This window comes from Desmodus rotundus, chromosome 1, assembly GCF_022682495.2.
Source record: "Desmodus rotundus isolate HL8 chromosome 1, HLdesRot8A.1, whole genome shotgun sequence".
Classification (NCBI taxonomy): Eukaryota; Metazoa; Chordata; class Mammalia; order Chiroptera; family Phyllostomidae; genus Desmodus; species Desmodus rotundus.
The window spans coordinates 81,419,256-81,436,602 of record NC_071387.1 but is presented as its reverse complement, the minus strand read 5'-3'; the positions used below and the strand labels follow the sequence as shown (position 1 = coordinate 81,436,602).

The window sequence follows — 17,347 nt, the reverse complement described above, 5'->3', positions numbered from 1 at the left end:
TCTCCACTCTCATCTTCCTCATGATTGTACGTCACAGCTAAGGCACTGCTGAGGCTGTGGTGGATGGGTCACCAATTGGGGGAGGATGGCTGACTATGTGAGGGCAGATTTTAACTCAGGAGTGAGGACTTCAGCTGAGCTGCCTGCAAGTGGAGCAATTGGCTCTTAGAGGCCACTAGCCAAAAACGAGGGCCTATCAAGAATTCTGCTGTGGTCTGGACCAGACTTCCTGCCCCAGGACCTTAATTCTGAGTTTGAATGGCCAAGATGGGACAGAGTAAGGGAGCACATACAGGTTCCTTAGTCCAATTTAGAACCTCACCCTGCTCTGGCCTCCTGAGATGAGCACGGAGGACACAGTATGCAACAGTTGGGAGGGGCAGGAAGGGTCTGCCAAGGGATGCCTTGAAAAAAGATCCCTGCTAACCGAGTGGCCAGCCCATACCCATCCAAGACCCTCACCAGCCAAATGAGGAGTGAGGACTACTTTAAGGCAAGGGCTGGGTGCCTCCACGCCCTCTCCTCCTCAGCTACTAGTGGGGCTCCTTAGGTCACCCAGGCTTGGGCCCTCTGACCTGTGTTCCTGGGCAGCTCAGTTGAAAATAATCACTCTTTTTTTGCACAGCTGACCTATGCCAGTGCTCCAGGGCCTCTGAATTCTGTTCTCCTCTGGGGCTGAGCATTAGGGAAGTCCAGGGGTAGTATAAGGGAGGGTGGGGTGTTCCCAGCCAGGAATGAGGGGTAAGGCAGGAAGAAAGGGAGCGGGAAGGAAGGGACTATAGGAACCCCTTCCCGCTGCTGGGTCAGAACAAAGTTATAGTCAAATAGTGTCTCTTCTATCTTCTTTATGAAAAAGGACATGCTATGGGGGTCTCACCCCGAACTCAGCCCACCTCACCCCCGACCCTATGTCCCCATCCCCCCTTCCCTGCAGGCGCTTCCCCATGTTCTCCCCCACCATATTCTTGCCCACCTCCCGGCAGGGTACCCGGTCTGTCTTCTACTGCAAGGGGTCTTCGGGGGGAAGGGGGGGAGGTCTCTCTTCTTCCCCCATCCCCACCTCCCCACGCGGGTCGCCGGGCCCACTTTCTCTCCTGAAGGGTCTCCCAGCTCACCTTCTTCCCTGGAGGGAATCCCTGACCCACCTTTTTCCCCCAGCCAGGGGTCCCGGACCCATCTTCTCCCTGGCCCACTTTCTCTCTTGCAGGTTCTCGGCCCACCTCTGCCTCGCAGGTGTCCCTGGCCCACCTGACCCCTGAAGGGTCCTGAGGCCCACTTTCTCCCCTGCAGGTCCCCGGCCCATCTTCTCCCTGGGCAGGTCCCCGGCCCGCCTTCCCGCGGCGGGAGCGGCGGCCAGACCGCGGGCGGAGGCGGCGCCACCCGGGGCGCTGACGTAGAGGCCGCTCGGCGGCCGGGGGTCCCTTCGGTGGGGCCGCGGCTCCCCGCCCGCCCGCCGCCCCCGCGCGTCCATTCCCTTTTGTGTCCCGCGCGTCGGCCCCGCGCACACTCTCGCCCTGAGCCCTCGGGCCGGCGGGCGGCTCCCGCGGCCTGCGCGCGCCCCGCTTTGTGTGGACGCGCCGCGGGTGCGCGCGGGCTGTCGTGCGCCCCCGGCCCGTCTCAGGCCCCGGCCCCGGCCCCGGCCCCGGCTCCTGCCCGCCCGGCCCCCGCCCGGCCCGGCCCGCCCGGCCCAGCCCGCCCGGCTCGACCCGGAGCGCAGCGCGGGCGGCGGGCGGGCGGGCGGCGCGAACATGGCGACGGTGCCGGTGTACTGCGTCTGCCGGCTGCCCTACGACGTTACCCGCTTCATGATCGAGTGCGACGCATGCAAGGACTGGTTCCACGGCAGGTGAGCGTGGCCCGGCCCCGGGTCCGGGCCCCGGCCCCACCTCGACCCGGCCCGTGCGCCTCGCAGGCCCGACCCCGCCGGCCGCGCGCCCTTTTGTGCCCGCGGCGGGGGCCAGGCCTGTGGGCGCCCCTCGCCTCCGCGCACAAAGCGGGCCCGGGGGCCGGGCTGGGAGTTGGGGCGCCGGCGGCCTGGCTACTGACGGCAGGGCGCAGGCCGTCTCCGAGGCCCAGGCCGGCCGCCGCCTCCCCCGCGAAGTTGCAGGAACTTTCCCCGCGCGGCCCGGGGAGGCGAGAGCGGTGGGCTCGTACGCCGGCGGAGCTTGACGGACGCGGGCCCGGGGAGGGGGCGGCCGGCGCGCCCACCCTGCGCAGTGGCCGGAGCTCCCGGGCCTTGTCTTCGCGGGCGGGACCCCTTCCCGGCCCTGCGGGCTCCTGGACCCGGAGGCCTGCTCGTCCCCGTTTGGGAGTGGGTGACAGAATGGTGTCTGTGTGGGCAGGGGTGTTGTGGTTTTGCTGTCTCTCCCCTGGCCAGCACGTTTATCCTTTCCCCTCTTCTCTGCCCCACACAGGGACACCCCGGTTTTGACTCGAACCTTATGCTCTCTAAGGAAGATGGGTTTGGGGAGGCGAAGCTTATCCCTTGCCCATGGCCATGACCTGGGCCTGCGCCTAGTTTCAAAAGCCGAGGTCCCTTCCCACCTAGAAGTAAACGGAGTAGGAGGAAAAAGAGGTGGCACTGCTGCCCAAACTGCTCCAACAGGTTTTCATGTGTTTGGGCCTCGGCAGGACTGGCTAAGGGCTGGCCAGGGGTTTATGCCCTCCGAGGCTGCCAGGAACAGGGCTGGGGAGCATGAGAGGGTTATGTGCTAGTGCGTGGTCCCTGATCCCTGTCGGCTGTGGGGTCTAGTCCTGCGAGTTCACATGTGGCAAGCCAGGCAGCTAAATGTGACAGGGCCTGTTCAGACTGGTCGGTGCCTGACCTGAGTCCCTGTGACAGGGACCCCAGTGAGAAGGGGGTGGACTCTGTGGAGTGGGGACACCTACTGAAATCTCCTGGGCCTTCCAGGGTTGCAGAGACCCCTGCGCGTCCTGCCACCCCCCCACCTCCCCTTTCCAGAGCATCAGAGCCTGGGATGTGAGCACTGGGCTATGCACACCCACTAGTTGGCATCCTCTTAAAGTTCATAGCGGGGCCAAGGGTGAAAGCTCCCATCTGATCCCTCATTTCCTCAGTTCTACAGATGCTGAGAAGGTGGCCCTCAGTGCCTGGAAAGTGGAGGGGGGCCCCTCCCTCCTCTCTGCCTCCACTTGGGCCTGCAGAGCTCCCAGGGTGCCCAGGTTGGAAGAGGTGGGAGGGCCTGGGAGGGCCTGGGAGGACCTTTGTCTGGCTTGCCAGGGGCCCTCTCCACAGCACTGGGTAGGCAAGGCCAGATCTGCACTAGACTTTGAGATAGGGTGGGCAGGGGTTTGGGGATGGGGGCTTGCCTGAGGGGCTGGTGGCATTTACTGGGTTGGCCTGGGCGAAGGCTGGGAGAGTTGCATCTTGACACTTTAAAGGGGATATTTGTGGGAGGCCTTATCTTCTTATTTCTCCGTCCGAAGTCTTTGATTTGATCCCACACAGGCAGAGATCATTTGATCAGATTTGTGTCCACCTATGTGGAGTGGCCCTGGGTTCTGAAAGGGGCTTTTCCCCTGTGGAGGGGGCACATCTTCTCTACATCTAATCAAGGGTCACTTGCAGAAATGAGCCCTGAGGCTGGACTGCCTCCTGGAGTTCCCTCCCCCTCCACCCACACGCGCAGGGCCCTCACAGTCCTGGGCAGGCTCTTCTCTGTAACAGGAAGGTGTGTGACATGGTCCTGTGTTTCCCAATCTCTGTATATTCCTGGATCACCTGCTGCTCTTTCCAGATCCACTTACCACCTGTACTGTTGTTTACTTAGTATTCAACAGCTCAACTCACTTTTTAAAAGTTTGGATACTTTGTAACTTTTTATTTTGAGAGAATTTTAGACTTATAGAAGAGTTACAAAAATCGAACGGTTTTTCCATCCCCGGCCTCCCCTGAAGTTAGTCTCTGAGTAGCTCATGCTGTGAGCCTGGCAACTTGAGGCAGAAACACAGGGCAGTACATTATCCAGACTGCAGGCCTCAGAGGATATATTTCCCCAGGTTTCCCCCTTACTGTCCATTTCCTGTTCCAGCACCCACAGTGCCTTTTACTCTCATGTCTCCTTTCTCCCCAGAATATTTCTTTTAGAAGGAAGCTTTGCATCATTCTCTGAAGTGGAACCTTAGTATCACTTGCCATAGATAGTACCTATAAATATAAACATAACTGTAAAAGTAACAGGCTCTGTCTTGTCCCTCTGTGATCCACCACGTCCCTACAGCACACATTTCGCGGGGATTGAACAGGGGGTTCTGAGGTTGCCCACACTAACACTAGTAAAGCGCGCCAGCCAAGAATGGTTGGGACAGCTCTTTAATAGGTGCAGAGTCTGCTCCCAGGGTGTCATCCCCCCAGCACTGTGAGCACCCCTTCCCACATTCTCTGGGGAGGCCTCTCTGCTGGACTGGGCTGGACGTATGGTCAGTCAGAAAGCCAGGAGTCTCTGTTCTACTGCCATCAACTGTGGCTGGCCATTCTTGAGTGACACCTTGTCAGCTCATTCAGCCATCACTAGCATTGACTGGGCCTCACCTGGGAGTAGGCTTTGACTGGGAAGGGATGGATTTTGCCGGTCACCTCATGAGCTGCCTTGTCTGTGTGTTTGGAAGGGAAGTATGGCACCATGTTGGCCTTGGGGACCTTCCTCCCCAGTTAGGGTGCAACAGAGCCACTTGGGCCAAGCACTAGGTAGCTTCTTGTGTCTTCCACTTGACCCCATGTGCCCCTCTACCCTGTGGTAAGGTGTCTGGCTGCTGTGGACCAGCTGCCCTAAGAAATGACCCAGGTGGCTCATCTTGTCACCACCGTGATGTGAAGAGTATCTGCCTCTGGAAAACGGGCACAATTCTGTTAAAGCAACAGATATCCTAAAGCTCTCTGGCCCTCTTTTAGTCGCCTGTTCTATTGAATTTGAGGGTTTTTGGAGGCAAATCAGTAAAATTGATTTTAAAGAGTTTGAAAGCTGAAGTTGCTGTTAAGTCTTTCAGTGACAGAAATTTCAATTATTCCTTGATAAACATTTATGGGGCACAGTTTCTGTGTGGGGTGCCATAGAGGCTATGGGGTTCCTGGGATAACAAGGTAGGTCTCTTACAGGGTTTCTTCTGCGGATGTCAGGCTTGTAGACTGGGTGCTACAGACCAGTGTGGGGAGCCCTGTCAGTGCTTCAAGGAAGCATCGTGGGGGCCACATCAGAAACAGCCTGCATTGTGGCCAGGACGCAGGAGCCATGTTGGAGGCTCTGAGCAAAGGAGTGATGGGAGGGGCCTAAGGATTTAGCAAGGTCCCTTTGGCTGCCCTGGGGACAGTTGGTGACAAGGGCAGGGACAGAAACCACTGTCCAGGTGAGAGGTGCTGGGTGGGATGGGGGCGGGGGGAACAGGTGATGAAAAGGTGTCAGGCTCTGTCATGGATCCCCTCCAATCCCTGTGTGTTCTTCCATGTATCTGGGCTATGCCTGCCCTCCTTGCCAGGGCCGTGTCTCTGTCCCATTGCTCCCAGGACTTGTTGGCCTTTGTGGGCTCTCACCATGTCCCCCACCCCACCCAGTCTTAATATTCCTGGGGCAGAGCCCCATCTGGAGGTGCTTGGCTCTCACGGGTGTCTGGCAACACAGTGGGGCTCATGGCCAGCTCTGTTGGCCGGCGGAGCATGTGTGTGCTTGGAGTGAAAGGAGGGCCTGCCAGGGGTCAAGCTTCAACATTGCAATCTGGGGGATCAGATCTGACAGTTAAATCCTAGAACCTGAGATTCCTAAATACCAGGGAAAGGGCCATCTACATCAAGATGGAGCAAGATGGAGTTGTGGCCTGTTTGACATGTTTGGGGATAACAATCATTTTAAAACAGGAAATGCTTACTGTGTGAATTTAAGGAGTTCTGGAGGAGGTAGGGGAATGCCAACTTCTAGAGGGTAGAGCAGAGGTCCCCTGTCCATGGACCCTTTCCAAATGAGGTGAACTGCCAAGGGAGTTGCTTGGAGTTAGGCTCATTTCATTGCCAGACTGTTTGCTTTTATTAAAGATATGGGGCTGGAAGCTTGCTTGGTGTGAGCCTTTTCACTGCAGCCCATGTTTGTTTGCGGCCACTTGGGCTCAGGTATGGCTGCTGATGGCCTGAGTTTGGGCAAAGGTTTAGGGATCTTGGTATGGACCCTGCCACCCCTGGGCACCCTGTCCTCTGGGGCCATCCCTTTGCCTCTGTGCTCGTGGCACCTGGCCACAGGGCAGGGCCTTATTCTCAAAGAATGTGGAGTTCTGCTGTTGGGAGTGTTGGCCAGGAAATAATGTTTTGCACCAAATGCGCTGGAAGAGTCTTAATTTCCAAATTCCGGGTGTGGGGAAAGCAGAGTGGTCACTTGGCTTCTAAATGACCAATGTGATAATAGTGCTGCAGGGCTCACATTGGGGCTGGTTTGCTCACAGTCATCCTCTTATTGGTTTCCACAGTGATCTGGGTGGTAGGCCAAGTGGGCCACCCTGTCCTCCCACTTCTAGCAGAGAGGGATGTCCTGCTTCCTCACCCTCTGGAGATAGACACTCCTCCACCAAGGTGCAAGGGCAGGGATGGCATCCAGCTAAAGTTATTCTGGCTCAAGGGCCTGAAAAATACCAGGTAATGACAATCCCACTCATGTCTATGGTTTCACAAATGCAACATGGATGGAAACATCCTTACAGCAGGAAGTGGCGTCCAGTGCTAGGTGAAGAAGCTGGGCTCTCTGTAGTGCTCTCTGTGTCTGTGGTATGCCCAGTAATATTTCCCCTATTACAGCCTGCCCTGGTTCTCAGCTTTTTGGCTTGGTAGGTGACCCTAAGCATGTACTCTGGAATGGGACTTGACCCTGTGCTTTAAGACTCTAGAGTCTGTTCATTTTCCCTCAAACTGATGGGTCATCCATGGAAAAACAGAATTCCAATCAATGGCTGGCTTTGACCTCAGCACATAAAAACTGAAGGTTCTTGTGGTGTTTGTCCAGGCAAATGGAGAAACCAGCCTTTTATGTCTTTGTTTTTTTTTTTAAATTGGGGTGAGATTCACGTACCATGAAATTATCCATTTTAAAGTGCACAGTATGGCATTTAGTGCATTCAAACTGTTGTGCAACCATCACCTCTATCTAGTGCCCAAACATTTTTACCACCCCCAAAGAAAACCCCAAACCCATTAAACAACAACTTTCCATCCTCTTCCCGCAGCCCTGGACAAGCATCCATCTGTTTTGGGTCCCTATGGATTTATCTGTTCTGGACATTTCATGTAAATGGAATTATTCAGTGTGAGACCTTTTGTGCTTTTGTGTCTGGCTTCTTTCACTCAGCACAGTGTTGTTTTGTTGTTGTTGTTTGTTTGTTTTAATTTGGTTTATCCGTGTGGTAGCATGAACCAGACTTTAATGATTTTTTCTGTGGTGGAACAGTACTCCATTGTATGCATAGACCACAGTGTGTGTATTCATTCACCTGTCGATGGACATTGGGTGTTTTTCTACCTATGGCTGTTGTCAGTAGTGCTGCTATGAACATTCATGTACAAATATTTGTTTGAACACCTGTTTTCAATTCTTTTAGGAATTGTTGGGTCATATGGTAGCTCTCTGTTTACCTTTTCGAGAAACCAACCGTTTGCCACAGCAGCTGCACAATTTTACATTCTCACCAGCAATGTAGGAGTGACCTGATTTCGCCTCATCTTCACCTATACTTGTTATTTTCCATTTTTAAAATTATAGCCCTCTTAATGAGTGTGAGGTGGTCTCTCATTGTGGTTTCAATTTGCATTTTCTTAATAGCTAGTGACAGTGAGCATGTTTTTATGTGCTTGTTATCCATTTGTATGCCTTCTTTGGAGAAGTATCTACTGAAACATTTTGCCCATTTGTAAATTAGGTTATTTGTCTTTTTATTTTTGAATTATAAGTGTTCTTTACATATTCTGGACAGTGGACTCTTATCAAGATACATGATTTGTAAATATTTTCCCATTTGTAGGTTGTCTTTCCACTTTTGTGATAATGTCCACTGATGCATAGAAGTTTTTAGTTTTAATTTTTCTTCTGTTGCTTATGCTTTTGGTTTAATATCTAAGAATTCATTGCCAAACCCAAGGTCATGAAGACTTACCCCTTTGATTTCTTCTAAGAGTTTTAGCTCTTATATGTAATTTTAAATTTATTTTCACTTAATTTTTGTATGTGATTTGAGGTGGAGGTCCAACTTCATTTATTTGCATGTGAATATCCAATTGCCCCAACGTCATTTGTTGAAAAGAATATTCTTTCCCTATTGAAATCTTGATGGCTTCATTGAAAATCATTTGAGGTGAGCCCACATATATGAGCTTTGGGCTCTGTTCCATTCCATTGGTCTGTACATCTTTCTTTATGCCAGTACCACACTTGATTTAACTACTGTAGCTTTGTAGTAAGTTTTGAAATTAAGAAGTGTGAGACCTCCAACTTTGTTCTTTTTTAAAAATATTGTTTTGGCTTGTCGGGGCTTCTTGCAACTCCCTATGAATTTGAGGATTGGCTTCTCCATTTCTGCAAAAGGGGCTGCTGGAATTTTAACAGGGATTGCACTGAAGATTGCATTATAGATTGCCTTGGGTGCTATTGACATCTTAACAATATTATGTCTTCACATCCACAAACATGCAATGTCTTTCCATTTATTTAGATTTAGGTCTTCGATTTTGTTTTTCAGTAATGTTTTTGAGTTTTCAATGTATGAGTCTTTCATACCTTGGTTAATTTTATTCCTATGTATTTTATTCCTTTGGATGCTATTGTAAGTGGGGTCATTTTTGTAATTTCCTTTTTGGATTGTTTATTGCTAATACTTTTACTCTTTTTAAAAAACATCACCCTTTAACATGTGGGGACTGAATTTCCAGAACCAGATGTGCAGGGTGCAGGTGTTCATGCACCCTGGGGTAGGCACACACTCAGCTGTACCCCTGCAGATGCCCTGTGACTGGAGTGTGTCTACGTGCCTGGGGGAGGGGTGCTGCTTTCTTTTTAAATCATAAGTGTTTGCCTTGCCTCTGTCACACCCTGGGCTAGGCATTTTCTCTATACATGTTGGGGGCTCCTTATATTGTGTGTGGGTCTCCTCTTTCATCCTGACTGTTGATAAAGCCATAATGGGGCAGATCAGGGAGCACTGCTAGGTGTGCTGCACATGGGCTCTCTGTTCTTTCCACTGCCCCTAAGGGCTTGGTGGTGGGTTGTTTTGATTGGAGGACCAGCAGACTGAGGTTGGAGAGATCAGCTTGTGGAGGTCAACAGGACAGCATGATGGGCAGGGATGGCAGTGGTATGTCTGTTCCAGAGCCCCCTAACCAGTGCCACTTCATTAAAGAGAGTGATGGTGGGGGAACCAGGGACACCACAAGGCAGGCTGGTCCTGGGAGACCCAAACCTGCAGGATGGGTCAGCACTGCTCCCTGGCCTGAGCTGTGTCCCCAAGAAAGCTTTGAGTAGCCTCTGGCTGTGTGCACCCCAGGCTGGGTCCCCTAAGTGTGGTGCTATTTTCTGTTCCACACAGAGGTGCAGAGTGAACCTTATTCCTTCTTACACCCGAAACACTGTGGACTGGGCATGAGTCCCATGGTGCCAGACAGTGGGACAGTGTGAACATCTAGATGGGACTTGGAGAAGTCTAAGCCCTGTTAACACCAACACCTCGGGCAGCCAGACTCAGCTTAGGTCCCTGACCATCCCCCCCACCCCTGTGGCCCACAGTTCCAGACCAACATGCGAGTAACCCATAGCCTGGTTGTGTGAACTGATGCTTTCGCCACTTGTTATGCTTTCCCCTTAGAAACCCCATTAAGGCAGAGTGTGGGTGTAAATCTCTAGGAAATTGGGCTGAGCAGGAAGGGAGTGAGAAAGTGGAACATGAGTGTGTCCCAGCAGGGCACAGGCCTCTCTGCCCAGGCCTCATCTCCTGGGCTGTCCTGCCTTGGGCTAGAGGGATGACACAGACGTGGGGATTCAGGCCCCATTTTTCTGCAGGACGGGCTGAGGCCTGGGGTTCTGGTGCAATATGACACTTGGCATCCTGACAAAATCCAGAAACTGCAGCCCCATCCAGTCTGCCTCCCAGATGAACAAGGCTGGAGAGGGACAGGTGGGACTGCCTGAGAGCATCTTAGACCCTGTGGGGAGAGGGAACCTATAATACCACATGAAGCAACATAGGGGTGCATGTTGGACAGGAGGTGAGTTCGCCCTAAACTTCCTTCTGCCTACGTTTATGAAACTTGGAGGATTAGTTGCCATTGGTGCTGTGGAGTTTCTTTCCTGGAATTTTTAACAACTCTGACTAATCTCTCACCAGCTGTTTTGGAGTTGCAGCTCATAAAGGAGGGGGGGGCATTTCCTGCCACTTGTTTGCACCCAGCACCAGGCACTTTCTGTCATCTCCTCCTCTTCTCTTAGCAGCTCCCAAGGGCACTGGACCTGGGTCTGCTTAGGAGAATCTGTCTTGGAGAGGGCCAGCAGCTGGCCTGGATCACCCACTGATCATTGGTCCATGGGGCTTTGCCCAGATCTGGGGAACCTCCCTGCCCCAGTCTCCACTCCAGCCATAGTGAGCAGCCCGGACGGTTTTGTGCGGTTCCTGGTTGTGATTGCAGGCTGTGCTCACATTCAAGGCCTAAACAGCTGGGAATCTGTGGTCTGAGAAGGCCAGGGTATTGCACATAGGCCTCAGTGGGAGTCAGGGGGGTTGGCTTCTCACCTGTCAACTGAGGGAGCCCATCAGTCTGTCCAGCCTAGCACCTTGGGGTGCTAGTCTCCAGTCACAGCATCTGGATGAAGCACCCAGGAAGGTACTGGGTTCCTGCACCACTGGGCAGCATATCCCAGTGGCTGACCCAACAGGCAGTGCTGGGCAACCTCATGGGCAGCAGGGTGGTGGCCACAGGTGACTTCAGAGGGCAGACGCAGTGGGGATGCACCTGGACTGTAGGCCAGGAGTGGGAGTTCCCATTTTATCCTCAAGGCATGATCCAGACAGGGCTATAGCATTCTTTAGTTTACCAAATTCTCTCAGAGTGCTGTGTGCCCTGTGTGTAGGGGCAAGATGGAGAGAAACCAGAGACCAGCTAGGGTCTCTGAGGGGAGGGCCTGAAGGGGGCCTGGGGAATGGAGGGCTAACAGGGGAGCGTCCAGAACTCTACCTTGCCAGCCCCTTTGGAAGGCACTCCTGCCCTGAGCTCTACCTGCTATTGCTAGAGGGCGGAAGTATTGACTGCTGTTTGGGTTTTAGGTTCCCAGGGTATGTGTCATCATGGTGACCCTCTGATCCCAGTCGGGGGCTTGTGTAGCCAGCCCTGGTCTGGTCCTGGCACTGGCATGGGCCTCGCTTGGGCCCCTGTCCGCCAGGACCCCTGTGCCTGCCTACTGTGCAGGCATCAGGCCTTTGTGTTTTGGTTCCTGCCCCAGATGTGGAGGTGAGCATGTGAGGCAGTGGCGTGATCACACAGCTAGAGGTTGAGCCACATCTCACCCTTTCTCTGAGCAACAACTGGGTACGGGACTAGGGTCTGGGAGCCTTTTACCTGGCTTTCCACCTCAAAAGACAGGAACAAATGCTTTCTGTCTGAACTTGGGCAGCCAGGCAGGGCCTCTGTCCTCAGCCCAGATCTGCCCAATGTGTGCTGTGTGGTCCCTTCCTGACTCCCACAGCCCCCTGGCCCCAACTCTCTAAAATCTCCGTGGGCTCCTGAAGGCAGTGCTGGTAGTGACCAAAGGGGTTCAGTTCGGAAGTCCCTCTGGCCATCTGGGGTAGGGTGAGGAGACACCCTGGAGCAGGCAGCTGTGCAGTCACTCTCCCAGGACCGTGACTCTGAGTGCCAGTCCTGCCCCTCTCATGTCTGTCTCCAGCTCCCCAGGGAATGTGGTTTTCCTACCCTCTCAGTGGACAATGTTTGGGGTTTTTTTTTTTTTTTTTTTAAGATTTTATTTATTTATTTTCAGAGGCGGGGGAAGAAAGGAAAAATACCAGTGGTTGCCTCTCATGTAGCCCCTGCTGGGGACCTGGCCCACAACCCTGGCATGTGCCCTGACTGGGAATCAAAGAGGTGACCCTTTGGTTTGTAGGCTGGCACTCGATCCACTGAGCCACACCAGCCAGGAGATGTGGGTTCAGTTTGAGAAATAACTTTAATAATTGAAACTGGCCCCAAATCAGGCACATCAGGGGAAATAATATGTGGTTAGATCGGGGTTTCTCAGCCCAGCTGTGTGGACACTGAGGCTGGGAAGTCTCCTTGTAGGGTATACAGCCTCCCCTTGGCCTCCGCCCACCAATCCATGAGCATGTGTTATGCTGTCCACTCTGGCCGCTGCCCTCCAGTCACACTGTTGGAGCAGGATGTGAGAGTGGGACATCCCAGGGAGCACTTGGTCCAGTCCCTCTTTCACAAATGGGAAACAGAGGCTACACAGTCTCCTCTCTCAGCCTTGTGCTCCTTGCAGACTCTTTAAGTGTCCCTACAGAATGACTGGATGCCCTTCATTGGCTCTACTTGGGGAAGGGCCTCTAAGTCCCAAGCAACACACAATGAGTATAGGATCCTTTGCCTCCTGTGACTTGGCAAGTGATGCCTACTCCTTGGACCCTCAATGTGTGGTCTGGCTGCCTCTTGCAGTGGGGGCCATGGCCAGCTGAATATGAGGTTCTGGGGAAGGGAGGAGGCAGCTTGATGTCTGTCCGAGTACAGGCCTGCCACAGTCACCCTGCTGGCACTCCCTTCTCTGCCGGCCTGTTTGTGTACTCTGTGGGTCCTCCATGTCACTCAGGGGCCTGGCCCGCTCTCAGAGGTCTCAAGGCTTGCTCCCCCATTAAAACTATGGGTCAGGAGCCAGCCCATCACCAGCTCCCTTGGAGCCAGTTGCTGGAGACCTAAGTGGCCTCAGAGCCATCCAACTCAGAACATCTCATCGCTCATGTTCCTCCTGATACTCTGGGATTCCAGGATTCGGGTATGTTCTTAAACTCCTGAGAGATCCCTGTGCAGACAGTTCCCATGCTGGGACCTCTGGTCTGTCCTAGTGGATGCAGAAGGATGTACCTGAGTGTCCACTCCTGGGGAGGTGTGGTCGCAGCACTGGCCTATCATCGTGACCTGCATGCACTGCTAGTTAGTGAAGGGGAAGGCTCTCAGTGAAGTCACCCAGTACAGCTTGGCAGTCTGCCCTTCTTACCCACTGCTTGGCAAGAGAATCCTTTTAGGCCCTTCTGGACATGTCCAATCTTCAGGGTGGAACTTATGGATGAGGTATAATTAATTCTGTGCCCTGCAGTGTCTATCAGTGAGTGCCCCTCAGGTGGATGGAGGGCCCTGGTACTCCCTGTGTGTGACGTCTGTGTGTGCACCTCATCTTGTTCTCAGATGGCTCTGTGAGCCAGCGGGATCCCGACATAGGCATGGAAATACTGATGCTCAGAGTAGCTCAGTAACAACAGGAACGTGCTGCTAGGTTGGAGGTGGTCTGGCACAGCCAGTGTCCTTTCACCATGCTCACTGCCCCTTGGCTGGTGCTGGCTGCTCTTGAAGTGTCCACGGAAGCCTATCTTGTGCCATCCTAGCCTCATAGCCTTGGTGCCCTTGGCGTTGGGGACCCAACAGAAGGCATTCACCTCCGGGAACCATAGTGCTGCTCCTGCCTCAGGTCCCACATCCTGCTCTTTGCTTTTCGTCTCCTTTGGTGGGGGATGGTGGGAGGCAAAGAACAGATCAGAATTTTCCATTAGGACAGGACCTTGGAGACCACCAATCTCTCCTTTCTTGAGATGCAGTAGCTATAAAGACCCAGCCAACATTTCTTTCTAGGGCTGCCTCCTGGAGGGTTGCAGCATAAAGCTGGTCCCCAGGCCCCACCCCCAAGCACCCACCAGGCTGATGCTCTCAGGGGTGTGGTGGAGCCTAGGGAGAGAGCCCTCACCTCCCTTGGTCTAGAGTCAGTATTACTGTTTATATGACCTTGGACTGCATTTACTCTGGGTCATATTTGTCTTCCCAGCAACCTTGTGAGTCTCTCAGGGTTTTTAATCCAGGTGGAAGGCTGTGAGCCCCAGAGCTTCCAGACAGAGGTGTTTATTTTACATCTGTATACAACTGATTTCCTAGAAACTACTGGAATAAATGCTCCAAAATCTGATTTTTAAAGCAAACATGTCTCTATTCAGAATATCTGTTAAAAATCCTCTGGATCAGGTTTAAAAACATAGAAAGAGACATTTAAATACTTATTTACTATATTAAGGATTTTGGACTCTTAGATGATAGCGTTAAGGGGATGATTAAGTAAATTATGATATACTCACAATATAAAATTATGTAGTCATCAGCAGTGATATTTATAACCAGGTTTTAATGATATGTGAAAACGCTTGCTATATGTTGAATGGGGAAAAATGCAAGATTCAACATTATCTGTATAGTATGATAGTTGGTGTTAAGTAGTAGTTATAACAGAAAACATAATGGAAGGAAGGGTGCCAACATGTTAAAAGGACTAAGAGTATTTTTTTCCTACTACTTTTCTACTCCACTTTCCAACTTGCTTTTCAGGAGCATAAAATTACTTTTATAATTAAAATAATATTGTCAAGAGTCTAGAGGGCATCCCACCCAGCCTCCTGTTTCACAGATTTTTGTGGACTGTAGGTTTTATCAACACTATTGCTTGAGTGCCTCCTACCTCACAGCCACCAGGGACAGGAAGGGGATGTCCACTTCAGGACCCCTTAATCTAAAGGCCAGGATAGGGGTGTCTTTGCCCTTCCAGCACCTCCTCTTCTAATGTGACCCTCCAGTAATGCACATTAACCTGGCCTACAGCCCTTCTGCTGAGAAGGGGACCTGTTGGCACCCATGGCCAGAGCTGCTCTGAGTATCCCTGTGCAGGTGCAGTTTTAAGGCCCTTGGGGCCCTGCCTAGTCAGAGCTCCCTCCTCCTTTGGGACCCTCCCAGGGATGAGATCTCAGGCTCATGGGTTGGGGATGGAGCAACCACTGCACCACTGACTAGGAGGAACAACTGAGGCTCCATAGCCATTTCCCAGAGCAGCAGAGCCATCCTGTCACCAGCTACTCACACGCCCAAGTGTCACATCCTAAGTGGGGACCCAAGTGCATAGCCGGCTTGGGAGGACACTGTGGGCTCATGAACCAGCCTTCCGCTAGTGTATCCTGACATTTCCCTGCTGTAGACCAGCAGCTAAGCTCCTAGTTGCCACACAAGGGGAGAGCCTGTGGGGCTTCTTGTATAGAATGTGTGGTTTGCCAGAATGAGGAGGTTCTGACCCCAGTGGGGGCCCTTGAGGAGAATCCAACAGACACCAGCCTTACCAGCCATGCTGAGGGCACAAACCAGCAAGGATTAGCTCCAGTCTGAGATGTTAAACACTGCTCTGCAAATGGAGCGTCCTCCTGAACAGACCTTTAAACCATTACTTATAGATACCAACCGATTACTCATATACCTTCAGATACTTACAGGTGCTAAATTAGTATTTACAGATGCTCCCTCTGGAGTCAGAGAGTAGGGGCAACCTCAGGCCAAAATATGGGGATCCACTTCCAATTGGATCTACTTTAAGAATGACAGTAAGGAATTCTGAAAATATAACACAAGCCTTGAGAAATTTAGAATTTCATATCAACAGAAAATTTTCTCTGATCACATTCTTAGTGTGATCATTCATTTTCACAACAGCCATTCCGGAATGCCCTGAGAACCCTGCATGTGTTTGTGCACATGTCCTCTTGAGTGGGCCAGACACATTTTGTGCTGCGCGGGGAGGCACGTGGCTGCAGCGCACCACCAGGCACACGCGCTTTGCACTGTGTGTGTCCACGTACTGGGCTGCACCATGTATGTGCATGTCCAAAGAGGCCCTGTTCTTTTCCTTACACAATCTATAAGATTTATTTTCCAGCTGTTTTGAAGTATAATTGACAAAATTGTAATACATGTAAAATATACACTATAATGATTTGATGTCTTTGTACATTGTTGAGAGATTTCCACCATTACCTTCATCACCTCATATGGTTATCCCCATTTTGGGTGAGAACACTGTACTTTTACTGTCTTGGCAGATTTTGAGTATGTAATATACTGTTATGAACACTAGTCCCCATGCTGTACATCAGATACTCAGACCTTACTTCTCTTGTAACTGAAAGTTGTGCCTCTCCTCTCTTCCTCTCCCCACAAAGGTGTCTTGTTCTTGGTGGGCCTGGGGTTCACCCAGGGATTCCGTCAAATAGAAGGTCAACATCCTGAAGTTGACCCAGTTTCTCTATTTCATAGTAACTTAGTTTTATTCCCACCTCACAGGACTGGGTCGTACTGTAATATTTCAGATTTGATAACTCACCTCTGAATTTTCATGTGTGCAGTGGCCAGCAGGAGTACACATTGTCCCAGTGGCTCATTTGCCAATCATCCAACCTCTTGGGCAAGCTGCTCTCTGGCCCTGCAGTGCTGACCCTTCTATTTAGCAGGGCTCGCCCCTCCTGTTTTCTGGGTCTGGGGTCTTTCCTGAGATAGTTATAGGGTACTTGAAGCCCAAGGTCAAGTGGATGGCTGTCCCACAGGGCAACTTGGGACAACTGTGTCACAGAGGTTTCCTTGTTTCTATCAGGACTCTATGGCAAGAGCAAAGAGGGACGGTTGCCTTTAGCACCTGCTGGCATCCCCTCCCCATTTTGGCACCTCCTGTAGCTCAGCTCACTGGCCGCTGCACTTCCTCCCCACTGTAGCCCTCAGCTGTTCATCTCCCTGGGTGGGAGGCCTGCTGCCTGTGGTGACCAGCAACCTGAGGGCCTAAGAGACGTCCAGATGCCACTAAAAAGAGACAGGACAGCCTGACTCACCTGGGCTTCTCTTTGTCTCCATAAGTGAAATCTGTCATGCCCATGATGACACAACTCCCCTGAGTGTGGCCCTGTGTTTGGTGGGTGCCTGCCAAATTCCTTATCTCCAGAACCTTGAGACTTGACTCCCATCCCACTGGGAAAGACTGTTGAGTATTTGCAAGGGCTGAGCAGTCAGCAGAGTGCACAGGGGCTGGACTGAACTTAAGTGAGGGGCAGTGCTGCGCAGGAAAGCCGGAAGTGATAGTACCCATCAGTCCCAGCCCTTGTGGCCATCACCTCACCTGCTGGATGAGAGTCAGAGGGGCCTAATGCCCTGTAAACTGTGAGAATGTCCAGGATGCTGGCCCTGAGGCTGGGAGAGGGTCTTGCTGGTAGGAAAATGGGTTGGGAATGGCCTTCCTTGGTGCCTTGCAGGGTGGGGGTAGCT

At 52.2% G+C, this 17,347-nt stretch overlaps 1 protein-coding gene across 2 annotated transcripts in view; it reads left to right on the top strand.

Moving 5' to 3' along the window:
* Positions 1-1,537: 1,537 nt before the first annotated feature.
* PHF2 (PHD finger protein 2) overlaps positions 1,538-17,347 on the top strand; it is an 83,177-nt gene continuing 67,367 nt past the window's right edge. For both annotated transcript variants that reach the window (XM_053925308.1, XM_053925311.2), the window contains exon 1: positions 1,538-1,846. In XM_053925308.1, the coding sequence (XP_053781283.1) occupies positions 1,749-1,846 (98 nt within the window). In that variant the 5' untranslated portion in view covers positions 1,538-1,748. The remainder of the gene's footprint in view (positions 1,847-17,347) is intronic.